A 20,161-nucleotide genomic window follows, 5' to 3' on the forward strand; every position below is an offset into this window, starting at 1 on the left:
GGCGGGAGGGCGAGCGGCGGTGGCGGCCCGTTTGGAGGCGTTTCCCCGCTCCGTCCCTGCGAGGGGGCCCGCGGCCCGGGGGCTCGGCCGACCCGGTGCCGCTGGGCGCGCTGTGGCGGTTTCGCGCGGCCGCGGGCTCGGCGGCGCCATGAGGGGGCCCGCCGCGCCGCTCCCGCCGGCCTCGGCGAGGGTCGCCCCGGGACGGCGCGCTCCGGCTGTGGCCGCCCGCTGGGCTCGGGGCTGAGGGCGCGGGCTGCGGGGCCCGAGCGGAGCTCCGGGCCGGGGCTTGTGGCGATCCAGCTCCTGCCTGTGTGCGTGTGGCCCCTCGGGGGGCTGTCGGAGGGGCTCTCTGGCCGCGATGCTGGGCGGAGAGGCTGCTGGGGACACCTTAAAGGCGGCTCGGGCCAGGATCGCCACCGAGAGGAAATTCGACACCCGGAACGATGCCGGTGCCGGGAGCGGGCCTGGCCGTGCCGGGAAGCGGCTCCGGGCGGCGGGCGGGCGCGGCGTCCCTCTGGCCGCGGGGTGGCGGTTGAGGTGGCGCGGAGCCCTCCGTGTCGCGGCCGGGCCGGGGCGGCAGCGCGGGATACCGGGGTGGGTCTCGCCCGCGGCGGGCCGGCTCTCGGCGGTGGTCTGTGGGGCAGTCGGTGTAGCGGACCCCGTGCTGAGCACGCGCGTCCGGCGAATTCCAGCAACCCGAATGTTACTTTACCGTCCCTCTCCCGACGGCTGATGTGATGAGATGAAAAATTTTAAAGGGTTTAGACTAACTTTGCTTCTCACCAGAGGAAATCTTCCTTAGTCCCCGCAAATGCCAGGAATCAAATCTTTGTAGTGGGAACTGCTCTTTGCTGACAGTCCCCGTCGTGGAAGGGGATCTCGTCCGCTTCCTGTCATCTTGGAGGCGAAACTAGCTGATCCTTTTTCCTAAGCCGTGCTTTGCTTTTCCCTCTTCTGTTGTATCGGCTTTCCCCCAGGGCTCTCTTTCCCCTCGGAGGAAGGATGTAGTCAGTGACACAGTTGGGGGCAGTCCCGCCCATCCTGTACCAGCCCGACTCCCCCCCCCCCCCCCCCCTCCGGCTGGTGGAGGCGGTCTGCAAGGTGAGGTGTCCCCGCGTTGAGATGAAGTGAAACTTCTGTGGAAAGCCTATAGATAACAGCCTTGGCTGCAACTTGTGTGATGCAATTAGTTGCTTTGCTGCTGTGTAGGCTTTTTTTTTTTTTTTTTTTTTCCCCCCCTTAAGGGTCTGGTTTGATGATGCTAGGGGTGGTGGGAGGAGTGTTTGAATTAATTTATTTTAAGCAGGCCAGATATGATAGCGTCTTGTTTTGGGAGTGGTTGGCCTACCTACAATCAGTGTACATCCAGGATTCGGGTACCTTAAAGTACCTTTATATTATAACTTCCATTTCAAAACAACTAGATATTTCTAAACATAAAACATGGCTACATCACTTGTCCTGTGTGAAATCATGCTATAAACAAAATAACCATGTGTGGTTCAGGGAGCTTTTAAGTTGTAGATTGCTGGAGGCTAGAAGGAGTACGCGTCTTAAATGTAGAAGCAGAATGTAATTCTATTGACAGGAAACAGGTAAAAAGAGTAAGAACAGGACAAGCAGAAAACATAGATGTAATCTCATTAGATTTTTAACACAAGCACAAACTGGCTCTTAACAGCAGTTCTGTGTGTTATCAATTCTGGAAAAATACTCTCCAGTAATTGTAAAATAAACTTGAGGATTTTGATATAAATATTTTGCTTACTTTGTGCTTGAGCTTTCCTTCGCTTTTCTTCCAGGCTTCAAAAAAAAAAAAAGTCCTAATTCTTAGAAATATTCCAACAAACTTTATTGTTCCTCAAGCTCTTCTTTGACACATCAGAGACCATGTAAGATACTTTAGCTGGTCTCTGGACCACATTTGTTAAATGCTTTCCCCATCCCTTTAGGGCATCTTATTTATTCTTTACATATGTCCAGGAAAGGAGACTTTGTAGTCTTATTGTTTTGATCCAGAATAGTGGACAGTAAAACTTCAGATGGCTGTCCGATTTTAGGTTTATTGGAATGAGAGAATCTTGTACTTTCAAGACCAATCTAGTAAACTGGATTTTCTGCTGATAATTCAGTTGTTACACTGTTAGAATTTGTGTTTGTAAAATGATTAGGCTTAGCATGAAATAAGATATTGATTAAAAATAAACCCGCCAAACCCCACAAAAAGCCCCCAAAACCAAACAAATCCCAAAGCAACTGTAATTTATGTGTAGAAGCACAGTTAAGCGTAGTCCAGTGATACTGACATATTGTTCTGGCTACATCATTATATCTTTACGTTAGCTCGCTTAAAATAGTATATTTTCTTTTCCCAGGGTGTTCAAGATGAAAGTTCTCCTTTGTTTTCCTCTACTGTGTGTAAATATACTGATTTTCTTTTTTTTTTTTTTTTTTTTTTTTTTTTTTTTTTTTTAGCTAAATATTCTAATGTTCTCTGCTACTACCAGAGATAAGCTAAAAATGTCATCTACCACTGTGGTGGATAGAATGATGCACGTTGTGGGATGTCTGCTCACCAGTGGGCTCTATGTTAACACCTGAGACTTTTGCCTTGAGACCAGGTAATGGATCCATAATCCAAGGCAAGTGGGAGGTTGAGGATTGCTACGACAACCAGTAGACGAGAGCATGGTATCATGAGAGAAATGTTTGTCCATTGCTTGTCACTCCAGTATTCCACAGTGACCATGTCAGAAAGGGGCTGGGGTGAGCCTGACATCCTCTCCCCCCACTGCTGCATGCATGGGAACAAAGAGTTAGCATTTCTGATCTCATTTCAAAGCTCTGGTTTAGGGGAATATCTTCTAGATGAGGAGTTCTGCTGATGGATGCTCTTCAGGCAAGGACCATAGTCACTGTTCTGCCATAGATTCTTTAATCATCAGCTGATCAGGATGTTCTTTTTCCTTGCTTGTTTTAATCACCCATCCGCAGAAGATTGAAAAAAGCAGCCATCTTCTCTTCTGTTGGGCAGTCTCCTTAGTGTTACAGACCACAGCTGCATCATGGCCTTGGAACAAAAGAACTCCTGTTGCTCTTTGAGGAACACAGGACTGCCACTTCTAAACAGTAGAGAAAAGGAACTTTGCAGAAGTTGAGATTCATCTCTAGTCCTCTACTAATTATAGCCCTTTTCCTGCTTTCCTTAACCCTGTCTGATGCTGTTCTACCTTGTATGCAGTAGGCCTCTAGAGAAATAAATACATACATTTTAAGCCCTCAAGTAAGTACAAAAAAAATTTTTGCCTGTGTAGCTGGGGGAATCTATAAATGTCCTCATTCTTTCTCTGCTCTCTTGCACGCATCCCCTTGTGTAGCTTAGCCTATGACAGATGAGAAATTTAGCTCATCCCCTTCTTTTTCCTACCTCCCTAGTACATGACTGATGCTGTACTTGCTGTGTTGGGGTCACTGTTACAATAACCTAATTTGTGGGACTGGGAGGGGGAATACTGGAAGGGCTAAGAGGAAGAGTCCTAGAGGTCTCCTTGATTCCATTTCTACTGTCTCCCTCCCCTGTGGTGCTTATGATTGCAGCCTTCCAGAAAAGATGCTTTGATGGTCATGGGAGTGGTTACTACGCTGTTCTGAGGACATCCCACTGTTCTCACTCACAGAAAGGAGTAGGGAGAAAAAAAGAGAAGATCCCTGGGAGCCTCAGCCACTGACAGTGATTGCCCTTGTGACAAAAGCATTATCTACAGGGGATACAGTATCTCTGTGGGTGTGATTACAGGTGGCTGCAATTTTGTATGTCACAGCCATCAGAACTTTCACTGTAGTCTTACCTGGTCTCCATTTATCTGCCAGCACTGCAGCTACTGTGTCCTTTGTGTGCACCATGTGTAGTAACCAGAGCTATTGTCATGACCAGGATATGTGGGTCTGGTGTTGCCTAGTTGCCACCTGCATAATACATGTTCAGATGCTGGTGTGGATGGTGGGTCAGTCAAGAGCTGGAGCCTCCAAGACATGGGGTTAAATGATCTTCTGGTGCTATAGACGTCATCTGGGGGGTGATAGTGGTGATATGCATCACATGTTTACGTTGTTCTTGAGAACTTGGCTGATGTTCTTGGTGAGTCTGAGCCATAGCTAACTGGCAGTCCTTCATCAATCCATAACTGGGTGAAGAAGAACACATTGAGCCACACCTGGTGGGAATAAACTTATGTTTTGTACATTAATGCATGTTAATGGGATTAATGTTTCATTGCCAAATTTGTCTGAACTCACTTGTGGTGGGATGGGGCATGCACCTTGCCTAGCATGTAGGTTCATTGCCTTCTTGGCATGTTCCCTGTGTCTTCATTGAGTGATGTTTTACAGCTTGTTCCAAGTGGTTGCTGTGGGAGTGTCTGTTTGTATGTCTGTCCTTGAACTGCACAGAGAGCTTTGAGTGCTCCCAGCACAGGTTGGTACCTTAAAGAGCATCCAGCAGTCCTACCTTTCAGACCAGGCTATGGAAACATCTCTATTTTCTTGTTCTCTACATGCTCTATATCCTTGTCCCCTGTGTTGCCCAATTACAAACTTGCAGGCTCTTGCCAGCAGAAGAGGGGAAAAAAGTGAAAGCACATTCATAGTGCAATTTGTAGGATGTCCAACTTGGTCTCTGAGCAGGAAGAGTTAGGCTTGGGTATATGTTGACATGTAGTGGATCAGGCTGCAGTGTGTCTTCTGGTTCCTGCTGAACTCCATTTTGAGGTTTTAGCTTTATTTCTTCCATCACCTTCAGATGGAAGGGGCTATGTTTTCAGACCCATTCGCTGGTCTAACCTGTCATCTGGGGAGGTTCCCTGCTTCTCAGGGGCTTGCATTCTGGATGTTGTAGAGAGGCTACTGAGGTTCATTTGGCAGTATGACTATTATCCCTGCTGCTCTTTGTGTAGGCACCAGTGATACTGGCAAGTATCAAACATGACGACGTGTCTCTGGATGATTGTTAATGGCATGGGGGCCCCGGGGGTGTGGCGAAGGTGAAGGGTTTGAGGATGGCTCAGCAGATCCTGCAGAGTGACGCTGGTTTGCACAACTGCTGTTGGCAACAGGATTTTGGTTTCTACGATCATGGAACCATCTTTCAGGATTGACAACTGCTTCAAAGAGACAGGATCCACCTAAGTAGGGCAAATGTCTTTGGCAACAGGGCTGGTCAACCTGCTAAGAAGAACTTTAAACTGGGAATGGTGGGGGAGGGAGAAATCCTTCACTCAGTTAGGATCAGGTGAAGAAGTGGTGGATGGGATAGGCAAGCAAAAGACCTGGGGTTACGTGAACAGAAGAGAAAGCGACAGAAAAAGGATGAAGCGGAAATACCCCAAGCATAGGCATGTAAAGAAGGAAGTGCCTACAGGACAGCCGTGTGGGGAAGGCTCTCCTGCTCTTCCTGGGGATTTATCATGCTTGGCTGCCTCTCTGAAGTGTCTGTAACACTGTGCAGCACGGGGAACAAACAGGGGGGATGAGACGTCTGTGGACAGTTGCAGAACTATGACCTCATTGTGATCAGGGATAGCTTATATGATTAGAGTGCTATGATGGATGGATAGATACAGGCTTTTCAGGAGGGTGAGGAATGGGAGTTGCCCTTTATGTGAGAGAGCAGTGGGAATGCCTGGAGCTTTGCCTGCAGACATTTTATGAGCTGGCTGAGAGCTTGTTGATCAGGATTGGTGGTCAGACCAGGATGGGTGACATTGTGGTATGTGTCTTCTACTGACCTGATCAAAGAGAATAGGTAAATGAGGCCTTCTGCAGTCAACTGGAAGAAGCCTCGCATGCCCTAGTCTTTGTGCTCTGCTGGACCAGGAAGAACTGGTCGGGGATGTTAAGGTCAGGGCAGTGACCATGAGATGGTGGAGTTTGGGATCTTTAGAGGATGGAGCAGAACAAGAAGCAAGACCAGAACCCTGGATATCATGAGAGGAGACTTTAGCCTCTTCAGGACTCTGCTTGGAAGAATCCTGTGGGTTACAGCCCTGGAGAGAAAAGAGGTCTGTGAGAGCTAGGTTGATATTCTCAAGAGTAACCTCCAAGCTCAAGAGTGGTCCATCCTAACAATGGATGGAAATGGAGCAAAGGTGGCAGGAGACCTGTATGGGTGAGCAAGGAGGTCCTGACTAAACTCAGAACAGGGAAGAAAGGCTGGTGCACTCAATGCCTTCTTGTGGTCAGATCAGCCTTCGGGAATCCCAGGCCCCTGAGACTAGAGGGAAAGTCTGGCACAAGGAAGGCTTACTCTTGGTAGAGGAGGATCAGGATAGGGAACATCTAAACAAGCTGGACATAAGTCCATGGGACCTGATGGGTTGCACCCATGAGTGCTGAGGGAACTGGCTGACATCATTGCGAGGCCACTCCGTTATCTTTGAAAGATCATAATGATAAGAAGAGATTCCTGAAGACTGGAAGAAAGATAGTGTCTTCAGGAGGGGCAAGAAGTAAGATCCAGGGAATTACAGGCCAATCGACTTCACCTCAATTCCTGGAAGGTGATATCTCTTGTCTTTTTTTCTTCTCTGTGCCTGCTTAGACTGTGCATGGCCTCTGTAGGAGACTTTGGTGGGGGATGTTGTTCAAGCCTTTTGGGAGTCCAGGCAGACTGTCTTAGCTCAGTCTCTGCTTTCTGAATGCCTGTTGACTTTTCAAACCCTTGTTCATGTGCTTGTTCCCTTGTCCAGTGTTTCCTTTTAAAAAAGCCATACTGCGTGACTGTTTTTTCTCTACTCTGTTGTGCTTCTACATGTACCCACTACTTTTTTTTTTTTTACTGGACCTGTTGTGAACACCTGCTCCCTGTTTGACTGAGAAAGTCCAGTAGGTTGTGAAGCTTTTATTTTTCACAAATCATGCTGATCTTCCTCAGTATGACTCTCACTCATATGCCCTGTAGTCCTGTTCTTCAGGTTAATGTCTACTGTACTGCCATGGACTTCAGAGTTTAGTGATAGATAGTTCCTATTTTAGAAACTTGTATGGCGTGAACCATCTTCTAATACTCTAGTACAAAGTGGACTCCAAATGAGAGATTAAATAACATACTGACTGATTTAGTTAACAGCTTTCTAAATCCCAGTTTTTTAATGTTTTCTAAACGTTTGTTTCTGCTCATTTTGTTGATCTGTTCTATGATACTCTCAACTGATGCTTAAATGCAGAAGTCTCTTATATCTGCAGTAGAGGAATCTTTAAGTTAAAAAACCCAAACAGACAAAAACCCAAGAAACAACAACAAAAAAAAAAAAACCAACCCCAAGACCAAAAGGTATGTTTTCACTGCATTTTTTTTTTTTTAGGTGGTTCTTCTACATAAACTGATGGATGTAGGGCCATGGACTCTCATGTATGCCTTTTCCATAAGCACAGCAAGAGTAATTACTTTCTACACCATTCATGAGTTGTTCTTAAAATTTCATTTTTTAGCTTGCCGTGTTGTATTGTGATTAACAGAAGTCATGATTGATTTTTTTTTCTTGTATGTACATGACCTCAGCTTGTTGAAAAATGCTTTACTGTGTCTCATATCCTCCTTGTTTTGAGCATCTTAAAATATTTTGTATGTGTGGTCTTTTTAGCCTATGATGATGTCTTTATACAATATCTTGCTTTCTAAAAAGATTTTATTCTCAACTGCTTTTTCACTTGTCTTGGCGAATACCTGCATTCCCTAGTTGCTTTGCTGAAACAATTGCAACAGTTGTAGATTTTTTTTTTTTTTTTTTTTTTTTTTTTGCTTTTCATGCTTCTTTAAGGATGCTGAAACCAAGTCAACTGAGGGTCTTGACAGTATCTTGGCAAATCTGCTCCCATGTGCTACTGAGAACCAGGTGAAGAGTTGCTTTCTCTCTTGTGGCTTTCTAGATTAGCCACGCCACAGCACCTCGCTACTGATGCATGAAAAGATAGCTCAGGTATCACCTCCTGGATTACAGCTTGGGTTAGGATTGCTGCATTTTCTGCCCCTCTGATCTCCTCTAATGCTTCTGTTTTCCTTTGTAGCTGATGGGCAATAACCACTGTGTAAATCAGTGTTGTTTCTGTATTCTGAATGCTGCTTGCAGTTTTCTTAACTGACTTTGAAACATCTGGAGTCTGGAAATAGCATGTAAGGAAAAGGTGACAAAGATGAGCAGAGCAGCAGAATAATTTCTGACCAGGAGCAAATCTGGAAAAGACATGAGAAGAAACCTGGGTCATGAGTCCAAGCAAAGAGATTTGTATAGGAAGCAAATATTCAGCATTTCTCACAACACAAAAACTCTAAGTATGAAATGAAACTATCAAGCACTAGGTCTTAATCCACCCGTTGTGCTTGTATCATGCCCTGATGTTGTAGAAGCCAAAAGCTAAAGACATTTACAAAAGGATTAGACAAATTAAATAGTATTTGGTGACTACTGGTTTTTGGTGCCTGGAGGCAATTTTTGGCTCAGAATTTTTTTAAATGCTTAGAAGCTGGGAGTACATGTGAGTGAAGAATCATTGTATGTTTGCCTTGTTCTCTATACTTTTTCCTTTCAGCATTTGCTACCAGCTGTTGCTCTTACTGGCTTACACTGGAAGGGTTGGCATAGGCTTCAAGGATGAGTTTGTACCCTTCTCAAATGTGGGAAGTGGGAGACAAAATGATGAGAAACAGGAAATGAAGGAAGGAATTCGAATTGATAGATTGTACTGATAGATGACAAAAATGGAAGTTGTCAGACGGATTATCTCTTGCATCTGGTATTCTTTGGGAGTGTTCAAGGACAGGTAGACACTGTCTGGTGGCACTCTGCTCAGAAGTGTAATGAGACAAAGAACCAGAAACGGACTTCATAGTTGCCAGTTGCATTTATTCGACTTCCTTCTCTTGTTGCTGTGGTCCCAGGCTGTTGTTCCTAGTGGCTTGCTTTTTTCTCCCTCTCCATCTGTCCAGAAGGGGCATGTGAGGCTTATCCTAGGAGGTTCTGCTTTGGTTTAACAGCACCTCTTTAGAAGTGTCACTGTACTAGAGACCAAACTAAGCATCAAATGTAAAGTGATTTTAAAAGTGAGTGGGCAGAAGAGTGTCTGTAGAGTCAAAACAAAGCCAAATCATAGGTATACACTAAACAGAGGCACTTTTGGGGTAGTACCTCTCTGGAGATTTTCAGAGAGTTAGTACACCCTAAGTTAGGCAGGGTTCTTCCACCAGAACAGAGTTTAAGGGGTGACAGTTTCAGGGAACAGAAATATTTTTCGGAGTTTCTCTTGGTGTTGGGGTAGATGAGTGCTTTCAGTGAATAACCATCTTGGGCTAGAAGTGTTGTCAAGCACATAATACCAGGCTAGTTCAGCTGAGCTGGCACTACTTACTTTGCTTTGAGCCTACTGCTGTGTTTGGTTCTCTTCTTTGCTTAACCAGTGCTGAAAATAAACAAGAAGTTATTTTTATGATTAGCAAGACCATCTTGAGCTGTCCTCCAGTTTGATCATCTTAAAACTTTTATCAATGTTGTCATGAATTCATATTCTCTTTTCATCTTGTTGTTAGAGTTCTGGTGAGGTTTGTTTTTTTGGTTGGTTGTTTTTTTTTGTTTGTTTGTTTGTTTGTTTGTTTTTTCCAGTGATTGAAGGTGTTGCTGCTCCCAGCTGTCTGCTGCCTCCCTGTGCTGAAAGCTGTAGTGTGTCCTTATGTCTGTTATTTCTGTCTGCTCAGTGCATTAGCTTAAAATTCTAGTGAAACTGACTTTGATTAACACTTTGGACTGTGAATTGGACCCTTGTGTTTCCTTCTCTTCTTTCTTGGAATAAGAGCAGAGAAGAGGTTAATGTGCTGCAGGAGAAAAATACGTACTAAGCTGCCACAACTAGTTATGCTCAATCAGTCCTTTCTAATTAAGAAGCACAGTCTCCGGTTCTCTTTTTACCAGCAAGTTCTGAATGGCTTTCATAATGCAATTTTTATCTCCATCTAGCTATATTCTCTCTACACAAGAATTGCATTAAGTGTTTATTCTCTGTTCAGAATATTGTTGTTTTGGTGGTGGTAAGCTCTGTATTGTCTGTAATGCCTCAAAAGCATAAATTATTTACTACCTGTTGTAAATATCACACCAGCAACACCTTTTTGTGACAGTATTCAGAAAAACCTAGGGAAAAAGTCTGTCTTCCTTTGTACCTTGACATGCAATTCCAGTTTATGCCCTGGAGTACAGGGAAGGGATTTGTCCTTGTATCCTGCGCTGTGATTTAGTGTGTCTGTCTGAACCTACAGCCATACAGCCCCAAGTTCCTGGTAGATGTCCTAGGGCAAGGATTTCGGCAGATTTAAATGCTGAAGGGCAGATGGCCTAAAGAAGGGCCAGCATTAGGGAGGGAGTGTTATAGATGCAGTACCTGATGGTGCAGAACCAGTGCTTGGCCTTTGGGCAATTGTATTTTGTACTGCAATTTGCAAATAGTGTATTTTCACTCAAGGGTCATCTATAATGAAAGGCTTCACAGCCTTAAAATCTCCGAGTTGTTGTTGTTGTTTTTCTTTTGGCATTGTGGTGTGCTGTATGAAAGAGTTAGCACAGTCATGGTACACTTCTTTGTATCAGTTACAAAATTTAGGAAGTTCTACAGAGTTATGTTAGCCAGAGGTTGTCTATGGCACAAGCCATCAGCTGGGGATGGGGACGGGATGACACATGACCAAAAACCCAAACCCCAAAACTTGGAATAAAGCTTGAAAGAATATTCTTTAAAGAAAAGAAGTAAGGTTGCATGGATAGACAGCCAAGTCCTTCCTGGTTTGTGGTATGCTTGTAAACTAAAGGCTTCTCAGCTCTCATACTATCATATTTTAGTTAACTTCAGAATATTTATGAGAATATAGTCTATCAGGAACTTAATTATATCTTGACTGCTTTTAATCAGTCTTTTTGAAGACCAGATGGTTCAGTTTGTTGTTGGTGCTACTCTGATGTTGAAATAGGCACTCCTAGGAATAGCACAGTTTGCTTTCTTGTTTCTACATTTTGTGTGTTGTTATGAAATTTCTCTTCCTAAAGTTGGTACATTCTGCTTTTGGCTCTTCTCACTCCCCGATTGCTCTGTTTCTGGTTTACATTGGTAATAGTTGTTCTGGTATCCTTTCACAGAATCACAGAATAGTCAGGGTTGGAAGGGACCTCTGGAGATCATCTAGTCCAACCCCCCTGCCAGAGCAGGGTCACCTACAACAGGTCGCACAGGACAGCGTCCAGGCAGGTTTTGAATGTCTCCAGAGTGGGAGACTCCACAATCTCTCTGGGCAGCCTGTGCCAGTGCTCCACTACCCTCAAAGTGAAGAAGTTCCTCCTCATGTTAAGATGGAACTTCCTATGTTCAAGCTTGTGCCCATTACCCCTTGTCCTATCAATGGGCACCACTGAAAAAAGACTCCTCCCATCCCTCTGGCATCCTCCCTTTAAGTATTTGAAAGCATTAATAAGATCCCCCCTCAGTCTTCTTTTCTCTAGACTAAAGAGACCCAAGTTCCTCAGCCTTTCCTCATATGAAAGATGTTCTAATCCCCTAATCATCTTCGTAGCCCTTTGATACAAGCAATTGCAGCAATCTTGTATGGTCTTGACATTTTAGCTATCTGATACACCTTTCAAATAATCTTGCATTCTAAAAACAATAAAGGTGTGGAAGACTTTGAGGTGCCTTGCTGCAGTCTGAGTAGCTGATTATGTACTATATTGAAGTGGCACAGGGAGAGGTCTGTAGATCCTTATCCTCTGAGGTAGAGAACAGGAGTGGAAGCTCATCTCTTAACAGCTGACATTTCTGTAGTTCATCTAGTTTCAGATTCTTTTTAGCTTTATAGTGTAAGAGTAGCGGAGTCAAATTGGGCCTCGGACCTGTATTCCACAAAATAAGTCTGTCATCATTTATCTTAAAGTAGTATTACTGTTTAAAAATTTCTACCGTAGCAGAGTGTTTGAAATGAGGGTGAATACCTTAAGGTCTGATTGAAGGGTGTACTGATCTGCTGCAGCTCATCTCTTTGGAAGACTTGCACACTTCAAACGTAGTATGTTTTGTTATGTCCTGCCGACTGGAAAAGGGGAAACATAATCCCTATTTTCAAAAAGGGAAATAAGGAAGACCCAGGGAACTACAGGCCGGTCAGTCTCACCTCTGTGCCTGGCAAGCTCATGGAGCAGGTCCTCCTGGAAACTCTGCTGAGGCACATAGAAAACAAGGAGGCGATTGGTGACAGCCAGCATGGCTTCACCAAGGGCAAGTCATGTCTGATAAATTTGGTGGCCTTCTACAAAGGGGTTACAGCGGCAGTGGCCAAGGGAAGATCAACTGATGTCATCTACTTGGATTTGTGCCAAGCGTTTGACACTGTCCCACACGATAACCTGGTCTCTAAATTGGAGAGACATGGATTCGACAAATGGACCACTCGGTGGATACAGAACTGGCTGGACGGTCACACTCAAAGAGTTGCGGTCAACAGCTGAATGTCCAAGTGAAGAGCAGTGACGAGTGGCGTCCCTCAGGGGTCGGTACTAGGACCTGTACTGTTCAACATCTTTGTCGGTGATGTGGACAGTGGGGTCGAGTGCACCCTCAGCAAGTTTGCCGATGACACCAAGCTGTTTGGTGAGGTAGACACGCTGGAGGGGAGGGATGCCATCCAGAGGGAGCTGGACAGGCTGCAGAGGTGGGCCCAAGCCAACCTCATGCAGTTCAACAAGGCCAAGTGCACGATCCTACATCTGGGTTGGGGCAATCCCAAGCACAAATCCAGGCTGGGCGGGGAACGGCTAAAGAGCAGCCCTGAGGAGAAGGACCTGGGTGTGCTGATTGATGAGAAGGTCAACACGAGCCAGCAGTGTGCGATCACAGCCCAGAAGGCCAACCGTATCCTGGGCTGCATCAGCAGAAGTGTGGCCAGCAGGTCAAAGGAGGTGATTCTGCCCCTCTACTCCACTCTCATGAGACCCCACCTGGAGTACTGCATCCAGCTCTGGAGTCCCCAACATAAGAAGGACATGGACGCACTGGAGCGTGTCCAGAGGAGAGCCATGAGGATGATCTGAGGGCTGGAGCACCTCTCCTATGAGGAGAGGCTGAAAGAGTTGGGGCTGTTCAGCCTGGAGAAGAGAAGGCTCCACGGAGCCTTTTCTTATAGCCCCTTCCAGTCCCTAAAGGGGGCCTACAGGAGAGCTGGGGAAGGACTTTTTACTGGGGCATGTAGTGATAGGACAAGGGGGAATGGCTTTAAACTGGAAGAGGGCAGGTTCAGACTGAACATTAGGAAGAAGTTTTTCACTCTGAGGATGGTGTGGCACTGGAACAGGTTGCCCAGAGAGGTTGTTGAGGCCCCATCCCTGGAGGTGTTCAAGGCCAGGCTGGATGTGGCCTTGGGCAACCTGTGCTGGTGGGAGGTGTCCCTGCCTATGGCAGGGGGGTTGGAACTCGATGATCTTCAAGGTCCTTTCCAACCTAAACCATTCTATGATTCTATGTCCCGCTGGGAATAAAAATTGAAACTTGTCTTTGGGACTAGATCACATCTAATTGTAGGTGCATATTAATGGAAAATGTTTGATATAGAATGTTCTTAAACAACAGAAATCATCATGCACCCTTTTTTCAAAGAAAGGTATGTGAAACCTGGTGCTGTGTCTCAATTCTTTGATAGTTAGTCTTTGGGAATTTTCTCATATCTGAATACTTTTTTTCCCCTTAGGTGAGTGGAATCAAGAGTCTCTATGAGTCTGAACTGGCTGATGCTCGAAGAGTTCTGGATGAAACTGCCAAAGAGAGGGCTAGATTACAGATTGAAATAGGAAAACTGAGAGCGGAACTTGAGGAGTTCAATAAAACGTAAGTAAAGTCCTGCTTGATATATATATATCTTTTTTTTTTTTAAATTAGAATGAGCAATATTTGCAGTGGGAATGATACTGATGATGCTTCTTAAAATGCCTTAGTTGGTGTCTTTTGGAAGCATTGCAGATCAATAAGATACAGGCTTGTCAGAGGGAAATTCCTCAGCTTGTTGGCACAGCTAGTCAGAGCAGATAATCTGACTGGTATATGCACAAATGTATTTGTAGATATAAGATTAATATACTGTGATTCGAACAATTCAGAGGTTAATTTTTAAACATTATCAGTTTTATTGTCTGGTTCACTGTATTGACTGATAGCAGAAATGAAGGAAAAGGTTGACTCTGAGCACTTTGGGAATATGGAAGCAGTGTTGGCTTGAAAACACATGAAGTTACAATGTAAGTGTGCTGGAAAAAGACCTTGTACCAACTACGTTTTTAAAAACTGCTGTTTGGTCTGTGTGAAAGAGAATTGACCTAATAAACTGGCTACTTAAGCCAAATGTAATCTGTTGTTTCTATTCTCACAAGGGAGGTTTTGTAATCAAATACTGTTTAGCAGTTAAAACTTTAAAATAAAGTGAATATGTGGTAGCAAGATTATCTTTTTGCTTCTGATTGAATTTTTATACCTATTTTGGCAAGTAAGATTTGGGAGTAAAAGATTTTTCCTGAGCATGTCAGTATGTACATCACCCGTATATGAAAGCTGTTGGCCATAAAATTGCTTTTAATCTAGCAGTGCCAGTACAGGCCTACTGTCAGTCTCCCATCTCCTTTCATTTGCATCTAAGGCATTATAAAAGGAATTGTTTCCCTCCCTTGTGTGTTTTCTGACTAGCTAGTTAATTTATGATGAAGTATTTCTTGTTTTCTCTGTAAACTTTGCTATATCACTGGCTCTTCACTTTCTGTGCTAGGCCTTCTTGTTAAAGTCAGCCATTGGAGATATTTTGTGGACTTTACCCCTAAAATAGCTGTCCAAACATGAAAGAGCTCTAGTGTAAGCATTTGAGTAAGTCTCTGTAAAGCCTATTGAACTTGGTGCACAGTTCATACTAGAAGATGTGCCTGCGTGTAGTAAGATGACCTGTATGCTAAAATTTATGGACTCAGCTAGGCCTTTGTTAACTATAAAAAGACCAGGTCAGATGTAAACCCCTAAAGTTAAGTGACATGAATACCACCCAGCCCTGCTGTGATGTTCCTGTTGGGACTGATTTCTCTCTTAAAAGCCTTAGGCCAGCAGTCTTGGCATTTATTTCAGGTAATGTATTTTGCATGGCAGTCAGCATTACATGGCCATCAAGGTTGTCTCCCTTGTCTTGGTGATGGCAAATACTCTGCTTGCTTGGCTTTTACAGCGAGCTCCAGAAAAGAGCAGCAGCAGTAACTGGGAATTTGGTTCCTCCTGTTCTACAAGGTGCTTATTTATATATTTTGATTAAGATATCCTTATCAGAAGTATCTGTATTTGGCAGCTAATGAGAATCTGTGCCAATTGATTCAGGTTCTTTAGGCTTTTGATAGCGCTAAGAGATTTTCCCTTGCCCTTTGTTTGGACAATTGAGTTGCCTCTCACCAGTCACTTCAATGACTGGTAAATTCTGACGGACTAATTTCAAACATTTTTTTTTGGTTTTCTGAGACAGACTAAATATGAGGAAAATATACCTGGTTTTCTGATTTTTCTCTCTGTTCTTACAGTTCATAGGAGTAGAATTGAATTCTTCCGTGGCTTGAAAGTTTCTTCTACCAGATTGCTTCCAGTCCCTTGAGGTGCTTGTAATGTACTTGGAGTGTTCTCAGGGTGCCTAGCTCGGGTCATGTGGAAAGTTATGCTTGTGATGTGGCCAGATTTTAAATGTGATTTTTGCAAATGCAGCTTTTAGAAGTCCGTTTGCCTGGTTTGCACAGTGTCCACTTGACACCTAGCTCATGACTGAAGTCCTCCTTGCCCATACTGACAGTCAGATGGTGCTTCTCGCAGGCCAAGCTTGCTTCAGTGCTTTTAGAACTGTGTATAGTGGAAGAGTAGGTTAGTGTGTAATTTTATGTTCACTACCGCCATATTCCTCCTAATGCAGCCCAGGATGCCTTTAGCCTTCTTTGCATCTGTGCCCTGCTGGCTCACAGAATCATGGAATAGTTTGACTTGGAAGGGACCTTTAAAGGTTATGGGCAGGGACATCTTCCACTAGATCAGGCTGCTCAGAGCCCTGTCCAACCTGACCCTGAATGTTTCCAGCGATGGGGCATCTAGCACCTCTCTGTGCCAGTGTTTTACCACTCTCATTGTAACAAAATTTCTTCCTTAGATCTAGTCTAAATCTTCCCTCTTTTAGTTTAAAACCATTATCTCTTGCAACAGACCCTGCTAAAAAGTGTGTCCCCATCCTTCTTATAAGCCCCTTTTAAGTACTGGAAGGCTGCTATAAGGTCTCCCCAGAGCCTTCTCATCTGCAGGCTGAACAACCCCAACCCTCTCAGCCTGTCCTCATAGGAGAGGTGTTCCATCCCTCTGATTATTTTTGTGGCCTCCTCTGGACCCACTCCAACAGGTCCATGTCATTCTTGTACTGAGGACTCCAGAGATGGATGCAGGTGGCGTCTTACCAGAGTAGAGGTGGAGAATCCCCTCCCTTTACCTGCTGGCTGTGCTGCTTTTGATGCAGCCCAGGATATGGTTGGCCTCCTGGGCTGCAAACGCACATTGCCGGCCCATGTCCAGCAGTACCTCCAAGTCCTTCTCCCATCATCCCCCAGCCTGTATTGATACCAGGGGTTGCCCTGACCCAGGTGCAGGACCCTGCACTTGGCCTTGTTCAACCTCATGAGGTTCACATGCATCCAATTCTTGAGCCTATCCAGGTTCCTCTAGACGGCATCCCATCCCTCAGGCATGTCAGTCTCACCAGTCAGCTGGTGTCATCTGCAAACTTGCAGAAGGTGCACTTGATCCCACTGTCTATGTCATTGATGAAGATATTTAACAGTACTGGTCCCTATACAGACCCCTGAGGGACACTGCTTCTCACTGATCTCCATCTGGATGTCGAGCCATTGGCCACTGCCCTCTGAATGTGACCATCCAACCAATTCCTCATCCACTGAACAGTCCACTCATCAAATTCAACTCTCCAATTAGAGAAGCATGTTGTGGGGGACCTTGTCAAAGGCCTTACAGGAGTCCAGATAGATGACATCCCTAGCTCTTCCCTTGTCCGCTGATGTAGTCACTCCATCATAGAAGGCCACTAGATTGGTCAGGCAGGACTTGCCCTTGGTGAAGCTGTGCTGGCTGTCTCGAATCACCTGCCTGCCCTCTATATGCCTTAGCATTGCTTCTGGGAGGATCTGTTCCATGATCTTCCCAGGCCCAGAGGTGAGGCTGAGAGGTCGGTAGTTCCCAGGGTCCTCCTTTCTACCCTTTTTGAAAATGGGTGCAGTATTTCCCCTTTTCCAGTCACTGGGAACTTTGCCTGACTGCTGCGACTTTTCAGATATCATGGAGAGTGACTTGGCAACTGCATCAGTCAGTTCCCTCAGGACTCCGGGATGCGTCTCGTCCCATAGACTTGTATATGTTCAGGTTCTTTTGGTGGTCACGAACCTGATCTTCTCTTACAGCGGGAGGAACTTTGTTCCCCCAGTCCCCACCTTGCGGTCCATCTACTTGATAGTTGTGGCGAGAGAGGCTGCCAGTGAGGACAGAGGCAAAAAAGTTGAGTCCCTCAGCCTTCTCCTCGTCCGTTGTTACCAGTTTGCCAGTCTTGCTCATTAGGGAGGGTACGCTTTCTCTGACCTTCCTTTTCTGGCTGACATACCTGTAGAAGCCCTTCTTATTTTGCTTAGTGTCCCTTACCAGGTTCAGCTCCAGCTGCACCTTGGCCTTCCTGTCCCCATCCCTACGCAACTGGGCAATGTCCCTGTACTCTTCCCAAGATACCTGTCCCTGCTTCCACTGCCTGTGCCCTTTAGTTTGACCAGCAGCTGGGGTGGTTGAAGTCCCCCAGCAGGACAAGAGCCTGCATGCGTGATGCCTCCTGGAGCTGGAGTAAGAGGCTTTATCAACAGGTTCCCTTTGATGGGGCGGCCTGTAGTAGACCCCAACCACATGGTTCCCTGTTGCCTCAGTCTCTAATTCTTACCCATAGGCTTTCACCCTGCTCGTGACTAGTCTTCAGAGACAGCTCTTCACACTCTACCCATTTCTTGATGTAGAGGGCAAGGCCTCGGTCCCTCCTTCCTCCCCTGTCCCTTCTGAACAGCCTGTAGCCATCGATAGCTGCACTCCAGCCATGGGATTCCTCCTGCCAGGTTTCAGTAGTGGCAACCAGGTCGTAGCTTTCTGGCAGCATGGTGGCTTCCAACTCCCGTTGCCCGTGCTGTGTGCACTGGTGTAGAGGCACTTCAGCTGGGCTGTCAACTGTGTCACCTTCTTAATTTGTTTGAGGTATTTCACCAGTGTTTCCCTCTTGGCTCCTATTACTGCAGGAGTCCCTGGCTCATCTCCGTAAGACTTCCAACATGCTCCAGTGTACCCAACACATCTCAGATCAACAGGCTGAGGGCCCTTGCTGGCACCCTGTCTCTGTAACCTCAGCGTGTTGTCCCACAGCTTGTCACAGGCAAGCCTAATGTTATCCCTTTTCCTCTTCAAGTCTGCTTTAGCTTCAAGTCATGTTCAACTTCAGGGAGCTTTGTTGTAGAGTAAAACCAGTTTTGGTTCCAAATTAGGGATTGATCCGCAGAAGATAGTGAGGAGCAGTGGTTAAGATGTTAGCACCCATGCACATCTTAGTTCAGTTTGCGAATGAATAATGGGATATGTGATTTCCTTACATTACAAGTGGGATTCAGATGCCTGAACATGAATGTCTCTTGCATTATGGACATTGTCAGTTATCCTGCGTTCTGGTATAAGCCTCCCATGGGTCCTTTTTGTTATACATGCCAGTGCACCTGGGTAGGGGCCATCCTAAACATGGGTACAGGCTGGGCAATGAGTGGATTGAGAGCAGCCCTGAGGAGGACTTGGTATTGGTGGATGAAAAACTGAATATGAGCTGGCAATGTGCGCCGGCAGCCCAGAAAGCCCCCCGCCCCTTGGGCTGCATCCCCAGCAGTGTGGCCAGCAGGGTCAGGGAGGGGATTCTCTCCCTCTGCTGCGTTCTGGGGAGGACCCCCCTGCAGTGCTGCCTCTAGCTCAGGGTGTCCCAACAGCAGAAGGCCCCGGAGCTGTTGGAGCAGGGCCAGAGGAGGCCCCGGAGCTGCTGGGAGGGCTGGAGCCCCTCTGCTGGGAGGGCAGGCTGGGAGAGGTGGGGGGGGGGGTAAGCCTGGAGAAGAGAAGGCTCTGCGGAGACCTTAGAGCCCCTTCCAGTATCTGAAGGGAGCCTACAGGAAAGCTGGAGTGGGACTCTTGATCAGGGGTTGGAACAATAGAATGAGGGGGGACGGTTTTACACTGAAAGAGGGGAGATTTAGGTTAGATATTGGAAAGACATTCTTTGCTGTGCAGGTGTTGAGCCCCTGGCGCAGGTTGCCCGGAGAAGCTGTGGCTGCCCCATCCCTGGAGGTGTTCAAGGCCAGGTTGGATGGGGCTTGGAGCAACCTGGGCTGGGGGGAGGTGTCCCTGCCCAGGGCAGGGAGGTGGCACTGGGTGAGCTTTAAGGTCCCTTCCAACCCAAACAATTCTTTGATTCTGTGTGTTTTGGAACGTTTATAACACATACCTGTACCTTGAACACGGCTCATGAATTTAGGATTTTTTCTATTGAGCCAAGTTCTGAACTAGGTTCATAAAACAGTTGGATAGTTTCACTTTATAAAAAGTGAAATATCTTTAGGGTGTTGTAACACTGTTTCTATGACAGCTTAACTTTTTAGTTTAAAGTTGTTTGTATCGGGAGTAGGAATGTATTTTTAAATCTAGGATTAAAATATTGTTGTAAAAATGGCCATTCTGTTACCATTCTGAAGCAGGTATGGTTCTTTGCTACATGAAATGTAACAGCTTCCAGTGTGTTTGTGTGCATCTTTTGCTGCTTGACGAGACTTTTGACAGCTTGAGGGAGGGGATGAGGGGAGGGGTCATAGATGGGAACATTTAGTTTACTAGTGAGATGCACAGTATTTTTGCTTTGGTGGAACATCACCCAACCACAAGACTGCTGAATGAGACCTGGCGTAGTGAGCAGGGTGCATTCAGTCATAGCGGAGATAACTGATGACCTGATAAAGGAAAGTCT

At 45.7% G+C, this 20,161-nt stretch overlaps 1 protein-coding gene across 1 annotated transcript in view; it reads left to right on the forward strand.

The window, feature by feature from the left end:
• Positions 1 to 20,161, forward strand: part of LMNB2 (lamin B2) — a gene marked incomplete at its 5' end in the record, with an annotated part of 38,389 nt that overhangs the window by 253 nt on the left and 17,975 nt on the right. Inside the window, one exon of the mRNA XM_082495329.1 lies at positions 13,766 to 13,902. Within this exon, the coding sequence (XP_082351455.1) occupies positions 13,766 to 13,902 (137 nt within the window). The remainder of the gene's footprint in view (positions 1 to 13,765; positions 13,903 to 20,161) is intronic.

The sequence above is a fragment of the Vanellus vanellus genome, assembly GCF_965231255.1.
Source record: "Vanellus vanellus genome assembly, chromosome: 25".
NCBI lineage: Eukaryota > Metazoa > Chordata > Aves > Charadriiformes > Charadriidae > Vanellus > Vanellus vanellus.